The sequence below is a fragment of the Vombatus ursinus genome, unplaced genomic scaffold (genome assembly GCF_900497805.2).
Source record: "Vombatus ursinus unplaced genomic scaffold, bare-nosed wombat genome assembly UNPS02014909.1, whole genome shotgun sequence".
NCBI classification, from domain to species: Eukaryota; Metazoa; Chordata; class Mammalia; order Diprotodontia; family Vombatidae; genus Vombatus; species Vombatus ursinus.
The window spans coordinates 5,385,243-5,411,326 of record NW_020954687.1 but is presented as its reverse complement, the minus strand read 5'-3'; the positions used below and the strand labels follow the sequence as shown (position 1 = coordinate 5,411,326).

Below are 26,084 nucleotides of genomic sequence, written 5' to 3'. Positions count from 1 at the left end.
ATCACTGAGCCTTTGGGAATATGCAATAGATTAATGGTTCCTCCCAAAGAGGATAGAACTGGATCTTTTTAAAAGGAAAAATATTTTCATTCTCTAAGGAATAATGACATACCAACAGAAGAGAAGGCAGCTAAGACTGACCAGAAGAGGAGATGAAGAGTGAGGATTTGAAACTTCTTGCTGAGGTGACCAATGGTCAGCCTGACACAAATAATAGAGAGGTATGCTATTTTCTTGGGGTATGTGTCTAGGATGTAACAGAGAGTCTCTCAAAGCCCTATCAAACTGGTGTCCATTGCTCACTCACAGTGATTCATGTAGTGATAAAAATAGTCAGAAGGAAGCTAGAAAGCATTGTTAGGAATTCTAAGGTTATGACAAGAAGCTGAACACCTCAGGGGAATAAATGGTGTTTCTACTATTTCTGCTGATTGAATGGAGGACCTAAGACAAGAAGTAGGAAGGTGATATATAGATAGAGTTATAGATAGACAAATAGGTAAGTAGGTGGGCAGAGAGGGCATTTGTTAAGTGTCAGGCATTGTGCTAAATACTGAGGTTGCAATAAAATGACTGATTCACAGGGAAATTACCAATCAACTTAGATCTAAAAAAAAACATACAAAATGAAAGCAAATATTCTGTGCTATTCTTATGCAAAGGTGATGATATATTCAGAACTGGTTGAATGATTGGACCCAAAGAGTATTCATTAATGGCTCAGTATCAGTTTTGAAGGTCTCCAGTGTAGACTTAGAGATGGCATAGGACTGTAGCTTGGAGTGGATGAGACAATGATCACTTATGACACAGAAAAGATAGAATTGCTCAATAGCTACTTTGCTCTTATATTTTTAGCTGAGGACAATGATCTTTGGATTGGAAAAGACAGATAAAATATGGCTGATGAGGAGTTGAAACCTGAGATGAGTGGGGTGATTATTAGAGAACTAAGTTGACTTTGGTGAGTTTAAGTCATTTGGATGAAACACATCCCTTCTTACTAAAAGAATTGAGTCATTATAAGTTATCTTTGAAAGATGTTGGATATTTGGAACACTACTACAAGACTGAAGAAGGGTAAATGGTATTTGATTTTCAAAAGAGAATGAAGAACTGAATCTACAAAGAGACCAATGAACTTGACTTTTATTCCAGGCAATTTGATAGAGTGAAATATTAAAAGGAAGGTTGTGATGATCGCAAAGAACTTGTATGTCCTCACCAAGAACAAGTTAGGTTACATTAGCCTTACTTTCTTTTTTGACAATGTTACTAGAACAGTAGTACAGAAAGATTCTGCAGACACATTTTACCTAGATTATAGCAAAGCATTGGATAAAATCTATTATTCCCTTCTTTTACAAAGATGGAGAGACATGGGCTAATACAACTATTTGGACTTATAACTTTAGATCCAGAAGGGACATTAGAAGCCATCCAATCTAATCCTTTCATTTTTTTTGTTTCATATTATAAGATTTTCTATCATCAACTATTCTACCAAAAAATACAAAAGCAAAACAAGAAAACTTTACCGCATATTTAAGTAGCAAATATAAGTTATAACCAATTACTGTACCAACTGGCAATTTAGTAAACATATAATTGTATTCCATTCCCATAACAATAAAGAGGGAGCATTCAAAAGAAATACTTTATTTTTTACATCAATGACCTTAAAACACAATGCCATTATTGTATTAGATAAATGCCTGAAGCCATTATCCAAGTGACACAGCCATTTTCTTGCTATGCACTTCTGCAATTATGAGCACTTTTATGACTTACAAAATAGCACTTATTTAGTGAAGCTTTAACCTTGAAATGCATGATCTAACATCCACAACCATTTGATGGTTTACAGCTAACAATGGGGAAGAGATGTATTTTTTTTTTTTACTAGAGCTTGTTTGACTGAACTAATGTGAAAAATCAATAATGGAGTAGAGTTTCCGTTCTCTACTAGATATTTTGGAGAGAGATATATAGTAAGGGTTGTGGAACATTTTCAGATCCAAGAAGCACCTGGCATGTTGACAGTCTGTTGTAACTGAGCATCATTTCTTCTTCCATTGTTTTCCTTTGCCCGCACTTGGTGTCTAGATAAGGTGAATGTTTTGACTTCATGGATAACTTGAATTTTCTCTAGTTCCTGCTCTTCTTCAGCATGCTCATTATAAAGTTAGCTTGATGTTTTTGTTTGATCTCTTCTACTCTTTTTCATGGCCTCAACTCTCGTATTTGTTAGGCTCATTCTACTTTTTTCAAATTCAAATTAATTATCCACTATACAGTTCTTTGCTGACTGCCTCTTAGAAGACCCCTGACCTTAGGAGGACTGTGGTTCTTTTAAAAGCTTTTATGGCATTTTGACTTACAAAATCTGAACATCTTACAGTTGTTGTGGACAAACATGCTATATCCCCAGTACTGCGGTTCAGAACAGAAATAACCCTTCTCAATGAACATCTTGACACCAACCTTCCAGTCTTTATGAAATCCCCATTCATTTTACAGATGAAAAAACTGAAGCCAAGGGAGGTTAAGTGTCTTTTTCAGGGTCACACAGTTAGTGAGTATATGAGGCAGGAGTTGAACACAGGTCTTTCTGACTCCAAGTCCAACAATTTATATACTACAGCATGTTGATAGAATGACTGAACCCTAAAAGTGTTCCTTAATGGTTCAATGTTAACTTGGAAGGTGGTCTCCAGTGGAATTCCTCTAGAGATTTGTGCTTGGCCTTATGTCTTACATTTTGTCAATTTGGGGATATACACACTCACATTTATCAAATTCATAAGCAACATAAATTTAGGAGGGATAGTTAACAAACTAGATGAAAGAGTTAAGATGCAGAAAGATTTTGACAGGCTAGAACATTTGTCCAAATAGCAGCTGAAATTTAATAAGGAAAATATAAAACTTTTTCTTAATCTTTGGGGCCAAAAATAAAGTTTTTTTTTTATTTTAACACTGATTTTCTAAGTAGTAAAACTTTTAAAAATGTCATCTGTTATTTTGTTTTAATATGATTTTAGATGTCATTAATCAATTAATTAATCAATTAAAAAAAAGAACAAAAACATCTATCAAATGCTCTATGTGCCAGGTCTGTGTTAAGTACTGGGAATACAAAGACAGAAAGGAAATAGTCTCTGCCTTCCAAGAGCTCACATTCTTTTTATGAAACAACATGTGCACATGTAAGTGTGTATGACATCTAGACAAAGGAAATGTATGGTAATTTAGAACTGGGGTTTGGGAAGACCCTAGTGGCTGGGAGGATCAGAAAAGACATTCATGTAGGAGGTGATATCTAAACTGAGTTTTGAAGGAGATTAGGAATTCTAATAACTGGAGGAAAAGAGGGAGTGAATTCAGGAAAGATGCATAGCCTGTGGAAAGATACAGAGATGGGAGATGAAATGTTAAATATGAAGAAGGGAAAGAAAGACATTTTAGCTGGATTACAGTGTGTGAATGTGGATAATACATATAATAAGCCTGGAAAGATTGACTGGAAACAGATTGTGAAGGGCTTAAAATGTCTAACAGATGAGTTTATATTGATCCTAGAAAAAAAATAGGGTGCAACTGGGGTTTATCAAACAGGAAAATTGCATGTTCTAACCAGTGCCTAAATAATTATGCTATAAGCTATGAATCATAGAATACCACAAACTTGGAGGAACTGGAACTGTGGGTCATCCAAAGAGCAAGGGAGAGATGGTCTGTGGAAGAAGGCTGCAGCATATGTCCAATGGCGAATTGTGTACACAAAATAGCACAAAACATGTCATCAAGGTTATGTAGGATGATGTATAACAGGAAAAAAGATGTGGGTGGGTCATGTTGTAAAAGCAAGGGTAACAGATTCACAGACTGCAGGTTACATTGACATCCACAAGACATCTAGAGGAAGGCCTCAACACTTAGGATGTAGGCCTGTGGAGAACCTGTGAGAAGTAATGGATGAGTGGGACAGGATGAGGTATGGTTAACTTGTCATCTCTGCTGCTGAAAACACTCCCATCAGTGAGAATTCACGACTGAAGAATTAATTATGAACCTGTTTCTCCCATTCCGGCCCTTCAGGATATAGCAATAGAACTCTCCAATTATGTGGAGCAGAGAAAATCTGTTCTAGGTCACTCCTTTCTAAGGAAGAGCCAAGCTTTCTCACTTCCAACATGAACCTATGGAGGGCTTTCCTATGAAAGCATCTTACACTAGTCATTTGGTCCAGAATATGGAAAAGCAGACGAGAGATTTCTGACTGTTCCACAGGCCTAGGATTCTCTTCACCCTTATCTCTGTCTCCTACACTCTCTGGCTTCCTTGAAGTCTCAGCTAGAATTCTACCTTCTGCAAGAAACAATTCCTGATCCTTGTTAATCTTAATGCTTTCCTTCTGTGATTATCTCCAATTTATCCTGTGTATATCTTGCTGGTATGTAATTGTTTTCACATTGTCTTCCCCATTAGATTGTGAGCCCTTTGAGGGCAGTGACCATTTTTTTTTACCTTTCTTTGTATCCCCAGCACTTAGCACAGTGCCTGACACATGGTGGGCATTTAAAAAATGTTTGTTGACTTCAAACCAGCCAAGCAAATGGCAAAATGCAGCTTTAATCACCCCCCAAAGTGCCCATTTTGTGCCCCAAGAGTACAAATATAGACATAAAATGTCTTTAAAAAACTTATTGCCTGAATATTACTTCTATTTCTCTGACACTTCTACTTAGATACTGTAGATCTCATAAAATCATAGATAAAAAGAAGAAAATCTCAGGGGTCATCTAATCCTTCCTCTCTTTACAAATGAGGAAACTGAGACCCAAGGAGGTTAAATGATGTTCCCAAGCTTGCAAAGTTGTAACAGTGGCAAGATTTGATGTCAGGTCTTATTGACTTCAGAGTCACTATTTTTTTCATTGTACCCTTCCATCTTCTTTAAGTGGCTATATCTGGGTCTTTTAAGAAAATATAGATGACTCTGGGTTTTCTCTTCTAATAGGTAGTTAATCCAAAATGGTGCTTAATCCAAAGGTCTTTTATATTTGTATTTTAAAATCCATTATCTGAATTTTTTACATTAGGAGACAAACATTACTAATTCTTTCTGCCCCCAAACCTCTCCCCACCCCCCGCAGATGTTAAAAAGGTTTGCATTCACTTTTTGATGATCAAGAATGTGCTGGCACCTACAGGTCTGCATTCGGAGCAATGGTTCTTGGTTTTTGGTGTTGTCGATTGGGTGGAATGTTTGCTGACCTCAAGACATCCCTTGGGAGCTATTTATTTTTTATTAAAAGCAAAAATGAACACATTAAAGCAACAAAAAGAAACTCACTCAAATCCCTAATATTGTTTTTCTTAATTAATTTTGCTTAAAACTGTAGTTCAGAGTGGGAAAAAATTGTTACTTGAGGAATTGAAGATAGTGGCAGTACGAATTTTACGTGATTGAGGGATGCCTCTCTCTCTCTCTCTCTCTCTCTCTCTCTCTGTGTCCCTCTCTTTCTTTGTCTCTTTTATTCCCTCTGTGTGTGTATGTTGGAGGGGCAGTTATGAACTATTTTGTGCATAGACTTTTAAGTTTTAGCAGAGCTCATTCATTAGTCTGACTCAAATTCAAGTTAACTCATTCCATCCTTGCAAAGGAACTCGCTGTAATATGAAATAAAATAAATTACTTCAGTTTTAGATTATGATATGTTGAACCCATTGCAGACTGAGACTGATTTGACCCAACACCCTCAAATAACAGCATATTTTTCTAAAGGGAGAAAAGAAACCCCAACACCCACTAAACAGTTGTCAGTCTGGCCTTATGTAAAGTGTGGAATGATAAGTGATTTTGCCTGGCTGACTTGGCTGTTTAAATGACAGGGTCGTAACTACTATGGAGGAAAAGTAATAACCAGCCCCTTTTCATTCAGTGCTTGTGTGTGAATTATGTCGTTCTAAAATCTGTCAGGACCTAGATGATTTGAAAGTCACAATCACAGCCCCCTACCATACAAATGCTGGAGTCAAAGCCACCAGAAAATATACGTATGCTATTTATGGATTAATTGAACAGTGTTTAATCTGTGACTCGGTAGTTCCTGTGGATTTTAGGTTTCAAGTCACAAACGATGCCCAGAAGTTGCTTCATCACATTTTCCAAGCTCTCCTTGTAGTTACCAGTGAGGTTCCGAATCTTTCCTGCTGTCTGTTCATCTATCTCAACGGAGAGGTTGCTTTGGGAACCCATTATCTGCAAAGGCAAAAAGAAGGAAACTCATTGAGTCAAGAGTTATTTAAATTATTTACCCAGTTTGTCAATGACTTTATATTTTTTACTCTAAATACTCCAGAAATCTTTGAAATGACCTCTAGAGAAATTTAATAAAACTCACAACACAAATATTAGACACCCACTGAGTAAAGCATCTAGACTGAAGTCCTTCTCTGAGGTAACCCTAGGTTCTCAAGGGTGATGTCAAAGAAAGCAAAGTTCAGGCAAGCCCTGCCAAGTCAGAGGAGTTTCAAGTACCGCCCTGTGATAATCCCAGAACCAGACTAGTTAAGGTCAGATATATCAAAGCATAGAGGTAAACTGAGACAATGAAAGCATTACTATCTTAAAATTAAATAAATATTAATTAATATTAATTGTCTTTTAGATGGCAACTCAGGAAACCTCTGTGTGCAGAAAGGGAAAAACTGTTTTCAGCCATTGACAGTGAAAGGCAAAGTGGCTGGCGGTCCGTGTAAAGGAACAACTTGGGCTTTGAGTGCCACCTGGTGGCTAACTCAGATATTACACCCTGAGTCGCTTCAAACCCCACTGGTTGGATTTAAATTCCATGTCATTAATGACCATCACTCTTTCCCACAGCAACTCATGAAACCAGCTTCCAAAGTGTGGTGGACTTTTAATCTTCATTAATGCCCTTTACACCCATAGCCCATATAACTGAGGATCCTTATACCAACCCCCACTCTCACAATTAGTCTTGGGTCCCAAAACAAGGCAAAATCTTTCTTTTAGGGTTTTAGGGTAATACTCCTGAGGGTTCAAGAATTTCTTTAATGTCATTGACTCAAGTCTTCACTGGTGTGCTTCCCCCCAAGATTATTTGTTGATACTTATTTAGTCATCTAGAATTTAAAACAGTTGATACAAAATATCCTCCTCCCCAAGCCTACAATGTAAGTACATAGAGAGTCCAGGGGACAGTGGGCTCAAGCTTAGAGATCACAGGTGCCAAAGGGTAACTCATAGCTCCTGGTTGTTGAAAGTTTTTTCTCCCATTTGTGGGATGCCCACTTAAGAAGTTCCACTTAAACACATGATTCTGTGTCCTCGTGATCTTGGCTCCCCACACTGCAATGAGTGGGTGCAGCTCGGGAAAGAGAGAAGGCTCACTATGGTACCTGAGCAAGACAGTGAGGAGGAAAGGGATATGGGAAGACAGAGTGAGTGGGGGAGGGGATGGATTCTATTACACTCATTGAATTTAGCATGTTTCAAGGCATGGGAGTTTGAAGGAGTAAGACAAGACTGGTGAAACATTGAGTAGTCCAATTTGCCTGGAGCACTGAGTGTACACAGAGGAGAATTGTCAGATAAAGCTGGAAATGGAGTTTGGAGCTATATTATGGAGTTATATTTATGAACTGCAGGCTAAGGAGTTTGCATCTTATTTGATAAAAATGGGCAATTCCAAAGATTTTTAAGCAGGGAAGTGACATGCTCAGACCTATGCACTATAACAAGGAGGGGGGAGGGACCTGGAGCCTTGAGGCCACATGTGGCCCTCTGGGTCCTCAAGTACAGCCCTTTGATTTGTTCTGTGAAGTTTGGATTCAGTCAAAGGCTGTACTTGAGGACCTAGAAGGCCACATGTGGCCTCAAGGCCACACCCCTGCATTATAATAATTAAAACTCAGAGTTTCTAGCACTTTAAGGTTTGCAAAAAGACATTCTTCACAAAAACCCTGTGAGGATATCTGTTATTTTCCTTGTTTGATGGATAAGAAAACTGATAATGTTCTCTGTAGTCAAGAGACTTTTCCATAATCAAAAAAGCTACCAAATATCTTAGGCAAGATTTAAACCTTGGTCATCGGGGAACCATAGATTTAGAGCCAGAAGATCATTGAGTCTAAATCCTTTATTTTACAGATGAGGAAACTGAGGCTGAGAAAGGTGAGATGGCCTGTTCAAAGGTCACACAGATAGTAAGTTGCAGGGCCAAGATTAAAACACAAGTCATTGGGCTTCATATCCACTTTTTCTTTTAAACTAACAATATTGCCTGAATCTGTTTAATGTCTTTTTATTACAGCACAGGTATTAAGAGGACTGCCAAAGCAGTCATGTGGACAGATGACAGGGTGGGACAACTTGCATTATCCTTTTAGAGACATTTTAATCTTTATGTCCTTATTTCAATTCTCAATGTTCCCCAATGCTGAATTGACCTCTTTAATAATCCTAGAATCTCTGGCAGTAAGTTAATAATCTGTAAATTAAAATTGAAACACTGTGGGGAAGCTCAACATTTGAAGCAGCTGTTAGATTTTGGGGGTCCGTGAATTTAGATGGAAACAAATTACAAATCTATTTCACTAACCTCTAACTGAAATTTGATATTTTCTTCAATTGTGAATGAAGGCAACAAACATTATCCTGAGAAGTAGACCCTAGGATTCACTAGACTGCCAAAAAGGATTCAAAGGATTTAAAGGAATTCTGCATTTTGTAAAATTAGGCATTCTTCTGTAAAGCCAACCATTGAGTCTCAATTTATCTGTTTAGGAAGCTCAGTTTCATATTTCAGTTTGATTTACATGTATGTGCCCTTTCTTTGTTTTCTTTTGCTTAGTTTTTTTCTATGTGCATTTGGGAAAGGTATACAAGGTATGTAGTACAGGAAAATCAGTGTAAGCTTCTTCTGGAGGGCTGTGAAAGTCTAGTGGACTTCAGTGCTCATTTGATCTTCCTGAGTTCTAAACTTGAAATCAAATGAGCTTGAGTCTATCCAGGTTCTAGTCCTGTTCTGTTTATAGCGCAGGCTAAAGTTGACCTTCCAGTTCAAAGAAAAACAGCTTTGAAAGGATATTATAGCTCCTTAGACATCCAATAGCTTATTCAAAATAACATTTTGATGAGTTAAGTATAAATGAATCAGAACCATATGGATTGTGTTTTCCTTGTTGCTCATAAGGTTTTAAAAATATGGGGAAGATGACTTATCAAAATACGTTTGGGGTTTGGCCAAACCCTAAACATATTTGAAAAATAATTTGGGGGTATTTCCTGAATTTTCAAGGCTGTCAGATCCACCATACTGAAATATAAAAAAAAACCCTCAATAATTAGAAATGTGTACTTGACAGGGAACTGTCTGGAGGCTATTTTACATGTTTTATGATGTGGCTAAGGGTTACAGCTTCAGGGACAATAACCCTCAGGATGCTTGCAAAGAGCTTGCTTGCTTGTTATTCTGTTGGGGGCAAATGGAAGATTTTACAAAAGCAGAGCTGAAAAGTGATTTCTCTTCCTTCTTAACATGTGGAGTTATCAGTTTTCTCTCTCCTAAAATGTAGTCCAGCTAATTCACTATAACTCAAATTGAGCCATTTTGAAAGAAAATGCAAAGATGTAATTACAGTGGGGGTACCCAGAGTCTCCACTCAGTGGTGGGGGTGGGGTGGGAGATTTATGGCCTCTTTATCTCCTATCCAGCTCTTTTAGTGGTGGTCACTCACTTTCCCCTCCTCAGCCGCTGATGGGAAATTCTATTCACTTTTTACTTTTCAGCAGGATAGAAAACTTGGGGTACCGAGGATGTCCTTCCTAACCCATGGGGCTGCAGTTGAAGTAAACCTTCTGTCCAGGCAAAAACACTGCTAATTATACCTCTGGCAAAATGGCTTGAGGGGATTTTGAACTCCCTCCTTACCCCTCTCTCCTGTGGTGTTTCATGGAGGACCTAGGTGGTGTATTAGGAAGACAGTTCAAATCCTAGATATTTACTAGCTATGTGACCCTGAACAAGTCACTTAACCTTCCTTGGTCTCAGTTTCCTCATACATAAAAATGGGAATAAAAGTAATAGCACTTATCTCAAAGGGTTGTGAAGAAGATCAAGTGAGATGACAAATGTAAAGCTTTTGGCAAACCTTAAAGCACTCTATCTATCTATCCATACATCCATCTATCCATCCATCTATCTATCATCTATCTATCTATACATGTACACATACCTATATACACATGTATGTGTATTGGCATGTGTGTGTGTATGTAAGGCAGCTAGGTGGTGTAGTGCATAGAGTGCTGGGCCTGGAGTCAGGAAGACTCATCTTCATGAGTTTGAAACTGACCTCAGACACTTAGTAGCTGTATGACCCAAGGCAAGTCTCTTTAACCCTGTGTGCCTCTATTTTCTCATCCATAAAATGAGCTGGAGAAAGAAATGGCAAACCACCCTTTGCCAAGAAAACCCCAAATGGAGTCATGATGAGTGGGGACACAGCTGAAAAATGACTGAACCAAATAAATACACACATATATGCATGTATGTTTATCTGTCATCTATCAGCTCTCTCTATTTACCTACATCTATATATGCTATTGTTATTTCAGTAACCTTTAGATAGTGATATTTATAATCACTATTCCATTTTTGATGTATAATAAAAAAGTATTATTGACACCACATTGAGTTGGTTTACTACAACGAAGATCAGCATATCCTTTTGAGAAGCTACATACAGAACATTAAGTTTAATGGATTATGATGGATATGGGACCATAAGTGTCTTTGTACATATTTTGGAAGCATCACATGGAACTCAATATGATTGTCCCAAAGACTCTTTCTTCTTCAGACTCTATGCAGGTCTTCCTGCTTGACCCCAGGCTTAGGTTAATCATGATGAGTCTCCCCTAGGATAACAATACAACGAACACTATGAGGTCACACGAAGAGTAGAAGTGCTGAGATGGTTTTTATAAGCCTTCAGCAGAGCAGCCCTGTGTACTCTGGCCTTTTTCTGTGAACACAGTTTGATCAGCCAGCTATGAAATTGGCTTAGGCTTGAATTGTGAAAATGATGAGTTTTTATTCAAGTTCAATGTCGATGGTTAATTTCCTGGACTAGATTTACATCTTATGCAACTCCTAGGGAGGAGCCTTCTTAGCTGTTGCATATCAAGAGATTCTGCAACCCCACAATCCCATGGTTTGCAGCGTTAGGATGGCTTTGGTGTTGTGTGGATTTTTTTTTTTCATTTTTGATACAGAAAAAAGATAACAAAACTTCTTTCTTTTTCTTTTTTTTTTTTTTTTTCAGTACAATAGCCAAAGGTGGTGATAGTTGGGAAGACTGTGTTCCTAGGTACTCTTGTCTCATGAGCTCGTCATAGTTGAATTGGTCAGGAAAGAGTCAGAGAAGAAATATTTCCCAAGACACATGATTGTGCCTGATAGATGCTCCTTGATTATAGATAGATCTTTCCTGTGTCCTGTTTCTCAGAAAGGGTTTATTACAGGAATGTCTGTTAGTTTGAAGGGCGTTTCCCAGTCACCGTTTCCAAACCTTATTGTGTGTAATCTGACTATCAATCTCATGTCTTCTCTTCCTTCTCTACCTTTCCCTGACCCTCTTGCCCCCTCCTTCCTCCTTCTCACTATGCCCTTGGAACCACCTTGGGCTCTGATAAGTGAGCTTTCATCTTTTCTTGTCCGGGACCAAGCCTCTGCATCACGTTCTAGTCTATATTTCCAGATGCATATCACTTCCCAACCCCATTCCACCCATGAATTCTGGTTCCTCTTCATGTGTAGTCTTCATCCTATGAGAAGGTAAGATCACTTGAAGGTAAAGACTGTCTTACTTGCTTCTATTTGCATACTCAGTGCTAAGTACTTACCTGGCACATAGTAAGCATTTAATAATCTCTCTCTCTGTCTGTCTCTGTCTCACTGTCTCAGTCTCTGTCTGTCTGTCTGTCTCTGTCTCTCTCTCTCTGTCTCTCTCTCCATGTAGTCAGAGTCAGTTGAGTAACATTTAATAAGTACCTACTATGTGCCACACACTGTGTTACATAGTAGGGATACAAAAAAGGACAAAAAATAAACAGTGTCTGTTATTGAGGCTCACAGTCTAATGGAGGAGACAGTACACAAGCAACTCTATATAAACAAAATCTCTTCAAGATAAATTGGGAGTAATCTCAGAGGGAAGGCACTAAGATTAAGGAGGACTGGGAAAGGCTTCTTGCAGAAGGTAGAAATTTGGGGCAGTGAGGTGGCGCAGCAGATAGAACACTAGCCCTGAAGTCAGGAGGACCTGAGTTCAAATCTGGCCTCAGACCAAACTCTTGACACTCACTAGCTGTGTGACCCTGAGCAAGTCATTTAACCCCAATTGCCTTAAAAAAAAAACAAGAAAGAAAAGAGGAAAAAAAGGTGGAAATTTAGCTAAGACTTGAAGGAAGACAGGAAAGCTAGGAGTCAGTCATAGGCCATGGATTTATATATAAGAGAGTTTAGTAGGTGTCGAGTTCAACCATCTCATTTTAGAGATGAGGCAATTGAGGCCCAGAAAAGCAAAGCAACTTGCCAGATTCTCACAGGTAGTAAATGGCAGATTTAGAATTTGAATCTAGGCCCTTTGTCCCAAATTCAACACGTTTTCCATTGTATTACACATTTTTTTTTTCAGTTTTATTTATATTGATGTACTAAGGGATAATAATTCTGTTTATAAAAAGTATCATGTGATTTCTGATAAGTAATTTTTTTCTTGTAAAAGTTGGTCTTTTAGTTCTTACCAAAGGAAGAAAAGGAGAGACAGTGTGGCATAATGGATAGGGCACTGGACTTAGAGTTGGCAAGATCTGGGTTCAAATCCACCCTTAGATATGTATTAACTGTGTGATCCTGAGCAAATCCCTTAACCATTTCTGTGCCTTAGGCAGCTAGGTGGTGCCATCATACATAGAGCTCTGGGCTATGAGTCAGGAAGATCTGAATTCAGTTCTGGCCTCAGACACTTATTAGCTCTGTGACCTTGGGCAAGTCAATTAACCCCATATGCCTTAGTTTCCCCTTTTGTAAAATGGGGATAATAACAGCACCTATCTCCCAGGATTGTTGAGAAGACCAAACGAAGTAACAACTTATAAAGTGCTCAGCATTGTGCCTGGCACATAGCAGGCACAATCTAGATGTTAGCTATTATTGTTGTTATTATTATTACATTATTATTATTATTATTATTATTAGGGGGTTGGGCTTGATGGCAACTGAATACCCTCTATGATCCTGCTTTTACACCAAAACATCATTCACAAAAACAAAAAAATCGTAGGTGAACTAGACGGTGTCAGAGGATGAAAGTATTTCCTTGGTTTCTATAAGAAACTGATCCTCAGTTAGAATTTATTAAGTACCTACTCTTTGGTACATAGGATACAGATATAACGAAGGAAACAATTCCTACTTAAAGGAACTTTCATTATGATGGGGGAGACTATACACATAAATAAGAATATACAGAATAAATACAATTAAATCAAAGGCAGTTTAGTGCAAGGTTAAGGAAATATTAGATGCCTTTGCATTCCCTCAAACTCTAGGTGCTTCATATACTGACTATTGATCTTAAGAAAATGGTTTCCCAGGATATCATTAGCACATTGTAATCAAGCCCCATCACATTGTTTATTACAAAATCCACTTCACTACATTGATATATTTGTAGTATATTGCTGTGGGGCTGACTGCTTCCTTTAACGTTGTTTGGCTTATCATCGGGTTTGGCGCGGGGGAGGAGAATCATGTCTGCTTTGGTCATTTCTATATTTCCTGTCAACCAAAGAAGCTCTTTGATTTATACATAAGCAAGAATATATAAGAAACTTATTTTTATAAATAGATTCTTTTCACTTTAACATGTGCTGAGGTTATTCTTTCATTTGTGGATGGCATGTTACTTTTGCCAGCCACTCAGTCTTAAAATGAATTTTTTTTAAAGAAACTTCCATGGGAAAGCCCTAAAAATAACCAAAAACTTAAAAGAAAAAAATGGTGAAATATGATTACATAAATGGTTCATTGGTATAGGGAAATTCCAGTAATGAAATTTCCTTTTCCAAGACAACTAGAAGATCATCTTTCCTTTTATTCCTTTAGTATGCAGTATTATTGCTGCTGCTACTACTACTAATAGTTGGCATTTACATAACACTTATTATATGCTAGGTACTGTGCTAGGTGTATCATCTCCTTTGAGCCTCTCAACAACCCTAGGAGGTAAGTGCTATTATTATCCTTGTTTTACATATTATGGAAACTACATGAAACAGAAGTTAAGTAACTTGTCCAAGGTCACATAGCTAGTAAGTATCTGAGGTCAAATTTGAACTCAGATCTTCCTGATTCCAGGGCCAGCTGTATATCCATTATGCCACATTGCTGCCCCAGTCTAGTTAATCTATACATATGCCTTCTCTCTCCACTGGAATAAATAGGGACTGTGTTCTGTACAGAGTAGGCACTTAAATGAATGTTGAATTTAGTTGGATTGGATTGGCTTGAACTATCTTCTCCAACCCCTTCATTCTACCAATGAAGAAATTGAGACTAAGTCAGGTTGCCCAGATAGTTGAATGTCAAAACCAGCTCTACGATCTTGGTCTTTGTACGCCCTCTTCAATGGTCTTTTCGGTATGTCATACTGCTTCCCGTGGGACTCTGCTTAAAATGTTGTATAAGAAATTAAATGACATTCATACTTACCAAAGATTGTTTTTCCCGAAATTCCTTTTCTTTCTGCATCCTATAATGCTCTATTTCAGCCATCGCTTCTTCTTTTGCTTGTTTTAGCCTTTTACCTTTTCCTGAAAAGTAAAGGAGGCATCTGAGGGAAGCACAAAATGAGGTCCTTTTGAAATAGATTATATTTGGAGTCAGAAGACCTTGGTTCAAATTTGGGGTCTGCAACTTATAATCTTATGTGACCCTTTAGTTCTTTGAGGCTCAGTTTCCTTATCTCTAAATTGAGCATATTAGACTAGAAGTTCTCTAAAGCCCCTTTCATTTTTAAGCCTATGAGCCTATGATTTGATTAGAATATATATATATATATATGCATGTGTATGTATGTGTTTACACACACAGACACACACACACATATATATATACATATACATGTCCACACATATAAGTATATGTATGGATACATACTTACATACATATGTGTATACAGCTAGGTAGCAAAGTGGAAAGAGTGCCAGGCTTTGAGCAGTAGAACTTGAGTTCCAATCCAGCCTCAGGCATTTACTGGCTTTGTGACTGGGCAAGTTACTTTGCTTCTGTTTGTCTCAATTTCCTCATCTGTAAAATGAGGGTAGTAATAGCACCTACTTGGAAAGGTTGTTGTGAGGATTCAATGAGATAATAATTAGCACAATGCCAGGCACATGGTAAGCACTATATAAATGTTAGCTATTATATACACACATGCATATGTATGTGGGTATGTATACACACACACATAACACATCAGAAGGAGGAGGTCAGATTATTTTCAAGGTGGCAATCAGTAGAATCACATTACCATGTACTACAGAATTGTTGGAAGCTTGCAAAAGAAACCAAATTTAGTTACATGGATCCTGAAACATTTTCCATTGGATTTCTTTAATGTAATGGAAATGACAATTTTCTATTGCACTTTCATGTTTAAGTAAAATAGCTGTCTCTTTTATTCACAGCAATAACAGCCAGAGAACAGATTTTAGCTGTCATTGGTTGGGAAAGACATTATTTGGTCAGATTTTCAGTCCTGCTTTGCTGCCAGGAACCCTGTTGTCCCCACCAACTGGATTCTATTTAACACTGGCAGCTAGCCAAGTCCCTACAAACCTGCAGTTCAGTCTCTACCAAACTGGCTTACATTTTTGTTTTTGCATTTTATTGGGATTTTTCCCTTAACATTTTCTGCCTGTAGAATGAGTGATTAAGATTAAGAGCACATCAAAGTAGATTTTGTATACTAACTTTCTATGGGGAGACTTGAAAGGGATTGTAAATCTGATTTTTTTAATGGCAGAGATTCAGTTAAATGGCCCCTCACTTTTATTAAGGCCAAGGGTATAAGCATTAAGTCCAAAGGCTAGCAGACTGTACTGTAAAGTTTTAGTACAAAGGTAATGCTTTGGGTAGCATCGGTTAAAACCTGAAATTAACATCTTGGACTACTGGAATTGGCTCAGTAGGTCAGAGGACCAAACAAAACTTAAGACCTTCCCACCCCAGCCCCAGGAGTTCGATGGTAACATTGTAAAACTCCTTAGTCATTGTTAAGATTAAACTTTTTAAGAAACTCTGCACCATATTCTAACTCTTTCTTATTTCCTATCTTGTATATCCCAAATATCTTGTCCAAGGAATATTCATTCTCTCCTTCTCTCAAGACAATGCAGTAACACTTCTTTCCTCCTTCTTTCCTCCAATATGGTCTGTTAGATAGACTCCAGTTAAATTAGTTTGTTTTAATAGGGGTGGTATTATAGGGTGCTCATATTCCTATATCGGCTAAAGGTTTACAGTGTGCTTCCATCTCAACAATGCTTCAAGTCCATAGTGCAAGTGATACTATTTCAACTTGACAAATTAGGAAACTGATGCACAGAGATGTTAAACAACGTGCCCAAGATCACACAGTAGTAAATGTTAGAGCCAGGACTTTTGGCTAGAACAATGTTCTTTCTACTAAACCATGCTGCTCAGCCACAATGACATTATAGTATAAGATACAAGTTGATATGTAGGAAGGTTCTGTGAACCTGTCAGTATGGGAAACTACCTTTAGTAACATAGGTTGCAACCTATAAGGGGCAAGCCTGAATCAGGTGTGTATTTTGTTAATTCAGGTTTGATTTTAGAACAAAATAAGATACTTATAGGTCATTCAACAGTTAGCAAAGAAGGTTTACTTAGCCACAGCATAGGAAGGATGTTCAACAAGGATACTCTAGAATTTGACTGGCTAGTGGTGGTCCCTTTGTGTTCATATGGAAAATACATCAGTAGCCTGTGATGACTTGCCCAGTGTTGGGGCATCTACCAAGTCTGAAGGGCCGCAGCTCTACATAGGTGGGTCTTTTTTTAAAAATACCATTAAATGACCAGGAAGCCACATTATTACATCGAGAGAAGGCCTGGAAGCCGTGTCAAGAGAAGCAAAATTAGCCTAACCCATGTTACTGGGGATAAGGAGAACACTAGCAGAAAATGATCCTATTATACAACCCAAATATGACATGGTAGATAAGTCCTAGAAAGCTGAGTGAGGAATACAAAAGGTTAAGAAACTTGTAAAAGTTAGCAATAATCACATAAATTAGCAAGTGTCAGAGGCAAGATTTGAACTCAAGTTTTTTTTTTCCATTCCAAACCCATCACTCTGTCTACTATGTCATGATACCTCATATAAGTATAAAACTCAGGAAATGTAACTCTTTAAGAGAATGTTATTTTTTTTTAAATAAACCTATGATGTTACAGGAATAGACAACTAATACTTGTTCTTATTTCTGGTGGGGTATTTTGTCAATCACTGAATAATTTTTAAGTCAAAAAATTCTATTCCTGGGTAATGAATGGAGAATATCAGTATTTTTGTGAATGTTTATGATGCTTAAATTGCTTTGTATCACATACTGTTCAGGACTAATATCATTGCTATTGATCTCTTAAAATCTGTGACTTAGCTTCAGGACACAAGTCTTCAGAGCTTAGCTCTGCTCTTCTCTTTCTTCTTCTTGGTTGACAGTGGAATAGGAAGCACTTCTTTTCTTCCCTCTACTCTCCTTCTCTCCTTCCCTTTTATATTCCTCCTTCCTTCTTTTTTCCTTCCTTCTTTCCATCATTTCTTCCTTCCTCCTTTCTTCCTTCCCTCCCTCTTTCCTTTTATCTTTTCTCCTTCCTTCTTCCCTTCTTCTCTCCTTCTCCCCTCCCTCTTTCCTTTTTTCCTTCCTTTTTCCCTGCTTTCCTTTTTTTCTTCCTTCCTTCCCTGCTTCCCTCTCTTCTTTCCTGCTTGTCTGCCTCTTTCCCATTCTATCTCCATGCTTCTGTCTCTTCCTGCCTCCCTTCCTGCCTTCCTTCCCTTTCCTCTGCGTTCACACTGAGATGAGGATCTTTGCTCTGGATATTCTGGTTTTAGCCATCTTTTCTGATGGGTAGACCAGCAGATCAGTTTTACCCTCACATTCATCTCTAGTGGTCTCATGGGAAGGTTCTTTTGGACTGATCAGTAAACAAGCATTAATTAAGCACCTAAGACAGTCATTGATCCATCTCATCTTCTTTTTGGAGGAACACTTGAATATCTCATATCTTTGGGGCTACAAGTAAAAATTTTATTTCATTATGCAGTTGTTTTCTAATGTATTTGCATTTTTGTACTGAAATAAGCATTTCTCAAATAGTTTGTGATTTCTCTATCAACTTAACTTTCTTGAGCAAAATCATGTATTTGCTTTTAATAAGGTTGAGCCCACCAGACTTTCTAATGTTCAGTGCCTAGAAAGATCCTGAGAGCATGACCCAACATATTTAGGGGATGGCAAAGTACCATGTAGACATGGAACATGGAACTAGAACCCAGGTCTCCTGTCTTTAGCCTACTGCTCTTTCCTCTGTAGCACACAGCCCCCAAGAAGACCTCGCTCAGCCCTGCAGGGTGCAACTAGGACAATAGGTAGAAGTTGCAAGGAGGCAGATTTCAGCTCCTGATAAAGAAGAAATGCCTAAGAATTGCAGCTGTGTAAAAGAACAATTGACTGCCTGGGAAGACCAAGGATTCCTTTTCACTTGAGGTCTTCAGCTGAAGCCTGCCTAGCCCATCCTCAAGAATGCTGCACATACCTCAGTGAGTAATTGGTATATTACCTCTGTATTCTGTTCCGTCTTTCGAGATTTAGAAACAGTATTAGAATTAGAAACAGAATAGAAACCCATCGATTCTGGAATGGCTTAGTGAATTGTGGTGCATGAATGTAATGGCATACTACTATGCCGATGAATACAGAGAAGCATGGAGAGCTTTACGCGATCTGATACAGAAGAGAATAAGCAGAACCAAGAAAACATTCTGCATAATGACTACAACAAGGTCAACAGAAAGAACAACTGCAAAACAAGCAAATGTTGAAAATTCCAAAGAATAAGCAATTTCTCTCCTTTGGGGAGATGTGAGAAGGAGAGATACGAGAAGACAGTCCCACCTTTGCCTGAGATGAAAAGTTCACAAATGTGGAACACTGCATGTATTTTCCAGACTTTTTCAATATATGATTTTGCTGATTTTTTTCTTTTCTTCTTTTCCATTTATATATAAAATTTGTTATACGAGATTGTTCTATGAGAAGGGTTTGGGAGGGTTACTGGCAGAAAACTAGTGATATAAATTATATATTATATATGTATGTATGTATGTATGTAAACACATACATATGCCCACATTATTTTCAAAACAGATCATATGCTACCATGACTTTAGCTAAGCTTTAGTAATCCCTGATGATGTACCTCAAAGCCCCTTTCAAGGCTTTGGTATTGACTGTATCTCCATACGACAAGTAAGGAATGTGGTTAGACAGGTAGAAATGGCAATGTGTCCTTATCCTCTGGGCTTAGCATGTCTTGGCACCTTTTACTCAATCTCTCTTTTATATGCCAGAATAGAGGAAACTTAGGATTCAAAAACTAGAGAACCTTGAACCCTAGTGTTTTTTGGTAGCTATTACACAAATAGGCATTCCCTGACTTATAGCTTAGCCTTCAGAGATTGAAAATTGGAACATATATGGTATGTTCACCATAAGCTAGAATAAGCTGTCTGAATCCAGGAAGAAGAACCCAAAGAAAAGATTCATCCTGAAGGTATTAATTAACTGGCAGGACCAAGCTATTTGTTTTTACGAGCTTTGTGCCTGAACCTAAGACACTCCTGATGAGAAGATGTGTAGCCAAGATTTTGAGAGGAGAAGAAGAAATCAGAATTCCCAAGGGATATTTTTTTCTGGTTTCTTGGAAAGAGTTTCTACCTTTTCTAAAAAACTTGGGAAAAGTCCAGGGATTTTATTTTAGTTGACAGAATATCGAAACATCTATTTTTTTCTTTGAAAAGTTAGCCAAAGATTTATAGGTAAACCAAAAGCATCATCAAACCAGCCTAGCCAGGTGGAGATTATATGTCCAGTGAGCTAGGAGACAAGTTCAGCTAAGCAGCATTAGAGAAGACTATAGCAGAGCAGTAAGATCCAGTATAGATTATGAGACCTATCAACTGAAGATTAAAAGACCAGAGGGGAGACAATCCAAGGAAGAAACATAACGGAATTATTAGAAGACATCAGTAGCTCTGCACCATTGAAGGTGTTAATTGTCCCTCTATATTTGTATGTCCTGGCCATATGTGTTTCCTGTATGTGTGCATATCCATGTATGAACCCCAGACACTCCCTATATGTGTATTTCACCATATATGGCCATATGTCTTCTTTACATGTGTTTCCCTCCATTGGGTCCTCGATCCCATATGTTTCCAACCTGTGTGTGAATTTATGCGATAATATACTCCAGGTTTATTAGAGAAATATTTTGTTGTTGCTTTTCTTTCTATATCATTTATTAAATCTTTGTTTGAATTAATTGGGTCGTCTAGTTGACTATTAAAGAAAAACACATCATTTGGACCTCATGAGCTTTTAGAGAATGTTTATAGATCCTCTGAAAGGGTCATTGAACCTGGAAATTGCTCCCTAGGGAATCTCCTCTAGGGGAACCCTAGACTCTACACTAATATTTTTGAAGTCAGGTTACTGTTTGGATTCATTAATTCTATATTTTAAATATATTGATGAGGGCAACAATTTTTCCATATGATATATTGTTTTGGAGGTGGGAAAAGTGAAAGACTGAATTTCTAGGATTTTTTTTTTCTAAAGTAAAGGCAGAAATTTATTAGATATGGTAAGGCACCAGACCAGCAGATAATCATATGTATACTAGCTCTGTATAAATAGAACAGATAAGACATTGTAGCCACCCAACATTCTGTAAATGTTCAAAGTATCTATCTATTGTTTGCAAACTGAATAAGCCCCATTGAATGTCTCTATTCTGGAGATAAAGGCAGGTTCTTAGATGATAGATACACAATCTGTCCTGAGTTAGTAAACTTTCTTGGAAAGGTTGTAAACTTTCCAGGTTAGTAGGCCCTAAGAGAGGCGTGTTCCCAGTAGTGTTCACCACTGTATCATGACATAGGAAAAGGGATTAACTGGATGGGGTGGGGGAGTGGGGCAGGTTTATTATAATGAATTTTTAAAAACACAAGTCTTAGAAATCTATAGTCCTGGATTCTAGTTCTGACTCTATTTAATAGTTTACCAGTAAGCCCTTTGGTAAATCACTTAATCTGTCTCAGGTTTCCTAAGAAAATGAAGAGGATAAATAACCTCAATAATAGAGATAATAGAGGCAGTGTGGCATATATTGGATAAATAGCTACTCTGACAGGTTCTATCAAGTCAGAACAGCTTGGGGATGAAAGAACAATGATGTCAGAGGATCACCCTAGCTAAGTGCACTGAATCTCATGATCAGAAAGTTAGCAAGCAGATGATAATGGGGGTAGGAGTGTGAGTGTGGGGGGAGGTGAACCCCATGAATCTCATTACAAAGAAACAGAGGAATTTCAATACATATGGAGACAAAGAGCACCCACACTGATGAAATCACTGATATTCTGAATTTTGAAATATTACAGAATCTATAATCCTACACTAAGAACCTAAATTTTATAGAGACAGCAAGGTGTGAAGATAATGAGAAATTCAAGCTAATGAACCATGTTATCTATATATACTTTCTTCTGCCTAATACAATATATTCCTTAATGTAAGAACTGTATCTGAAGCTTAAAGGAAGGAGCAGTTTCTCATTTTATATGTGTATATAGAGAATTTTGTTATTGAAATAAATGTTCATGTGCTTTTTTTTTTAATTTCAGGAAACAGGTTCTGAAATTTTATGGTCCCTGAAATTTTGACTTGTAAGGAAACATTTTTAAGAGCTGCTCCCCAGAAGGTATATGTGGATTTGGAATGTTCAAATTAAGTAGTGATGTTTGTAGGAACCATAAAGAAAAACATAGGTACTTTACTGAATTGAGTGAAGGCTGATTTTTAGTAAAATAAGATAGAATAGACAATTTATATTCATATATGTAGTTAGAGTTTTCATACGGGCAAATTTTTTAAATGTTAATTTTTTTGAAGTGAAAATTTAGAGGTTATTACAAAATGGTTGTTTATAATTGAATATCTACTAATGACTCATTATGGCATAGACGCAGGGGTGGGGAACCTATTGCCTTGAAGTCACATGTGGCCCTCTAGGTCCTCAAGTGAGACCCTTTCACTGAATCCACATGTGGCCCGGAGACCTCAGGTTCCCCACCTCTGTGATAGAGAATATTCAGAGTTCTAGTGGCTGTTCTACCAGTCCAAGCTCTGGCAAGCCTGACCAAGCAAAAAAGACTTTGAGTGAGGGACTATTTCTGCTGTTCAAGGACCAGCCTAGCCAATTTAAGAAAGATATCTCCACCAAATTGAATGTCAAAAAAAAATTGATGATTTTTAAAAATGACAGCAACTTATGGAATCTACTAAGGCGTGAAGGGGTTAAAATTGCTTAGTGGAGAGAGTACTCATGCTGAAATAATGGTATTTTGTATTACATATATATATATATGCATATGTATATATAAAACATTTTTCATTCAAACCTTGTGTTATGTAGAATAGTGCTTAATAAATGCTTGTTGATTGATTCCTCAATTGCACGGATGGGCCTCCCAACCCCAATCGCTCCCCTGGAGTACCTGTTACAACTCAAACCCAACCAGTTGCTGGGTTTTGTCAATTCTGTTTTCATAACATATGTCATATCAATTACTTTTCCCTTCTCGCCTCTCTCTCCAACAGTCAGCACCACCCTGGTTCAGGCCCTCATCATCCCTTTCCTGGACCATTGTAATACTCCTAATTGGAATCTATGCATATAGTCTCTCTCTTCTCCAAGTCATAGTGCACAAAGCAGTCAAATGGATAGTCCTAAGGCACAGGTCTGCCCATTCCACTCCCCTGTTCTAGACCCTCTCTTTTACTCTAGGACAAAATGTAAACTCTTGTCGTTTAATGTGCTTCACAAGGCTCTAGGCCAGGGTTGGGGAACCTGTGACCTAGAGGTCAAATGTGGCCTCAAGGCCTTTGCTGTAGGCTCTGTTTTTCCTAGCATATTACCTATTAGTCTTCTTGTATTTTATGTTCCAGACAAACTGGTTTGCTTGCTATTCCTTATAAATGGCTTTCAATTTCCTGTGACCATGCCTTTGCACAAGCAATTCCTCATGCCTGGAATGAACTCCCTCTTCAATTCTAACTCATTAAATCCCTGCTTTCTTTCAAGGCTCAGCTCAGATGCCACCTACAACAAGCCGATCCTAATCCCTCCCAACTGCTAGTACTTTGTATTTTTTTAATGTATTTTTAATTTCTTAAAAAATTTTTGAACAGATCGTTTTCACCCTAAAGAATGTACGCTCCATAAAGACAGACGCTATTTTTTTGTTTTTTGTTTGTTTTTGTGTACTCATTGCTTAAAATCATGTCTGGAACATGGTAATGCTTGGCAAACGTGTGTTGAATTGTTAAATTGAAGGATCATCTCATATGCCAACTCCTCAGTGAAACTTTCCATAATACCATTCATTAAGTGGCAAAGTGGTTAGAACATTTGACTTGGAATAAGGAAGACCTGACTTCAAATCCAGCCTCAGACATTTATTAACTTTGTGTCCCAGAACAAATCATTTAATCTGTCTCAGTTTCCTCATTTGTAAAATGACTGTCAGTAGTAGTTACTTCTCACAGTTGGTATGAGGATAAAATGAGATATTTGTAAAGAGCTCTTTAAACCTTAAAGAGTACATAAATTTATTATTTATTATCTCCAACCAGATATGCCCTCTACCTTCTCTGAACCCAATAACATTCTGCTTTGCCTCTATTATAGCATTTATCATATTTATCATATTCTGCCTTGCTTCATAGTCATTGGTCTGCTTGTCACCTCTTTACTGAATAGATTTGTAAGCTCTTTGAGGGCATGGAGCATCTTCAAAACTACATGAGTTAGGAGGTATAAGGTGCTGTTCAGATTTTAAAATACTATGTACATTTCAGCAATTCTTATTCATCACAGTATGCCTTACAGCTCCTAAAATGTGCCTTGAGACTAACAGACACTCAGTAAGTATCTGCTGAATTAATTGAATAGTCTACTTTAACTTAAAATAGAATAATGAGAAAATCATATGTCATTATCAAAATTGGACAATCTTCCCTCTCTTTTCCAATGTAAAGATGTTGGATCTGTAGGCTTGAAAACAAAGATGCTATAGCAGAGAAAGAAGATTTTGGAAAAGGTAATGTATGCTCCACTCTCGACCAAAAGCAAGGGCTTCCTACAACATGCCATATATCAGATTCTTCTCCCAGTGACAGTCTCTTAGTGTGTCCATGATATCCACCTGTCATCACACTGGGCACCTGCTGGTCCTTTTTCAATTAAGTGGACAAGTTGCAGGGAAAGAATTGCTGGCTCAGCAATTTTCTGGATTGACACAGCAGCTGCCCCTGTATGTGATAGTATATATGCTGACACTGATAACATTCCATGGGAGGAACTCCCTCTAGTACTCACTGTTCACTAGATGAAAATAAAAATGAATCAATGGGGTTCGCTTACATTAACCTCTTTCTTGCTGCTCCATCTGTGAAATCAGATCTCCAAATCTGAAGATGGACACCTCAGAAGCAGCAACAGAGGAGTCAACTAGGAAAGGCCATGAGTCTAGCCAATAGTTTCTCAGCTGTCCTTGTAAAGCATGGAGAGATATGGAGCATGATGGTAAGCTGTTTAAGTACCTGCTAGAGCTTTGGGGAGTACTCTTCTCCATTAATAAAATAATAGTAACAATACAGTTTACCCAGGAATTTTACATATATTATATTCTTTGTTTCTCATAACCGCTCAACGCGATAGCTAGGAATGATGCAGTTGTATTATACTTAAGGATACCACAAAATAATCACTAGTGAGTATAGTGAATATTAACAAAATTACAAAGTATTGCTCCAAAGAAGAGATATGAGGAGATCCTATGCTTTTATAGAAGTAGGAATTTCAGGGATGTGGTATATTGCATATATTTTAAGACTTTTTCATAACAGTTTTACTGACCTGATTTTTTTCTTTTAAAAATATTTGTCGGGGCAGCTAGGTGGCACAGTGGATAGAGCACTGGCCCTGAAGTCAGGAAGACCTGAGTGAGTTCCAATCCGGACTCAGACCAAACACTTGACACTTACTAGCTGTATGACCCTGGGCAAGACCCTTAACCCCAATTGTCTTAAATATATATATAGATAGATAGATAGATAGATAGATAGATAGATAGATAGATAGATAGATATAGATATAGATATATCTGAGGCTGAACACCTGGTATATATATATACCATCCTTGTAAGAACCCAGGTGTACAGCCTCAGACTAATCTTTCACTCCTCCAGGTCCCTTATATCTCACATCTAATCACTTGTCAAGCCTTGTCAAGGTTGCTTCTACAATCTTTTGCATCTGTCCACTAGAATGCTAATTCCTTCTAGAGAATATAAGCTTTATGAAGGTGGAGATTGTTTCAGATTTTTTTCATTTGTTTGTTTGTACTCCCAGCACCAAGTACAGTGCCCGGAACATTGCAGGTACTTAATAAATGCTCCTTGATTGATTGGTGCATCCTATTCTCTCTGTTCATTTGGCTACCACTTTACTTCAAGCCCTTAGTGTTCTTGCCTGGAATATTGCAATGGTCTCCTTTTTTATTTCCTTGCTTCCAGTATCCTTTTCTAATTCCGCCCACGGAGATGC

At 37.8% G+C, this 26,084-nt stretch overlaps 1 protein-coding gene and 1 pseudogene across 1 annotated transcript in view; both read right to left on the bottom strand.

Annotated features, from left to right (window-relative positions):
- Positions 1–2,011: 2,011 nt before the first annotated feature.
- Positions 2,012–2,472, bottom strand: LOC114029061 (annotated as a pseudogene).
- A 3,622-nt stretch (positions 2,473–6,094) lies between these two features.
- The window catches only part of ATP6V1G3 (ATPase H+ transporting V1 subunit G3), a 31,053-nt gene continuing 11,063 nt past the window's right edge, over positions 6,095–26,084 (bottom strand). The window contains exons 2-3 of the mRNA XM_027843377.1: positions 14,814–14,914; positions 6,095–6,268 (exon numbers count right to left, since the gene is read on the bottom strand). Coding sequence (XP_027699178.1) covers positions 6,095–6,268; positions 14,814–14,914 — 275 coding nt within the window. The remainder of the gene's footprint in view (positions 6,269–14,813; positions 14,915–26,084) is intronic.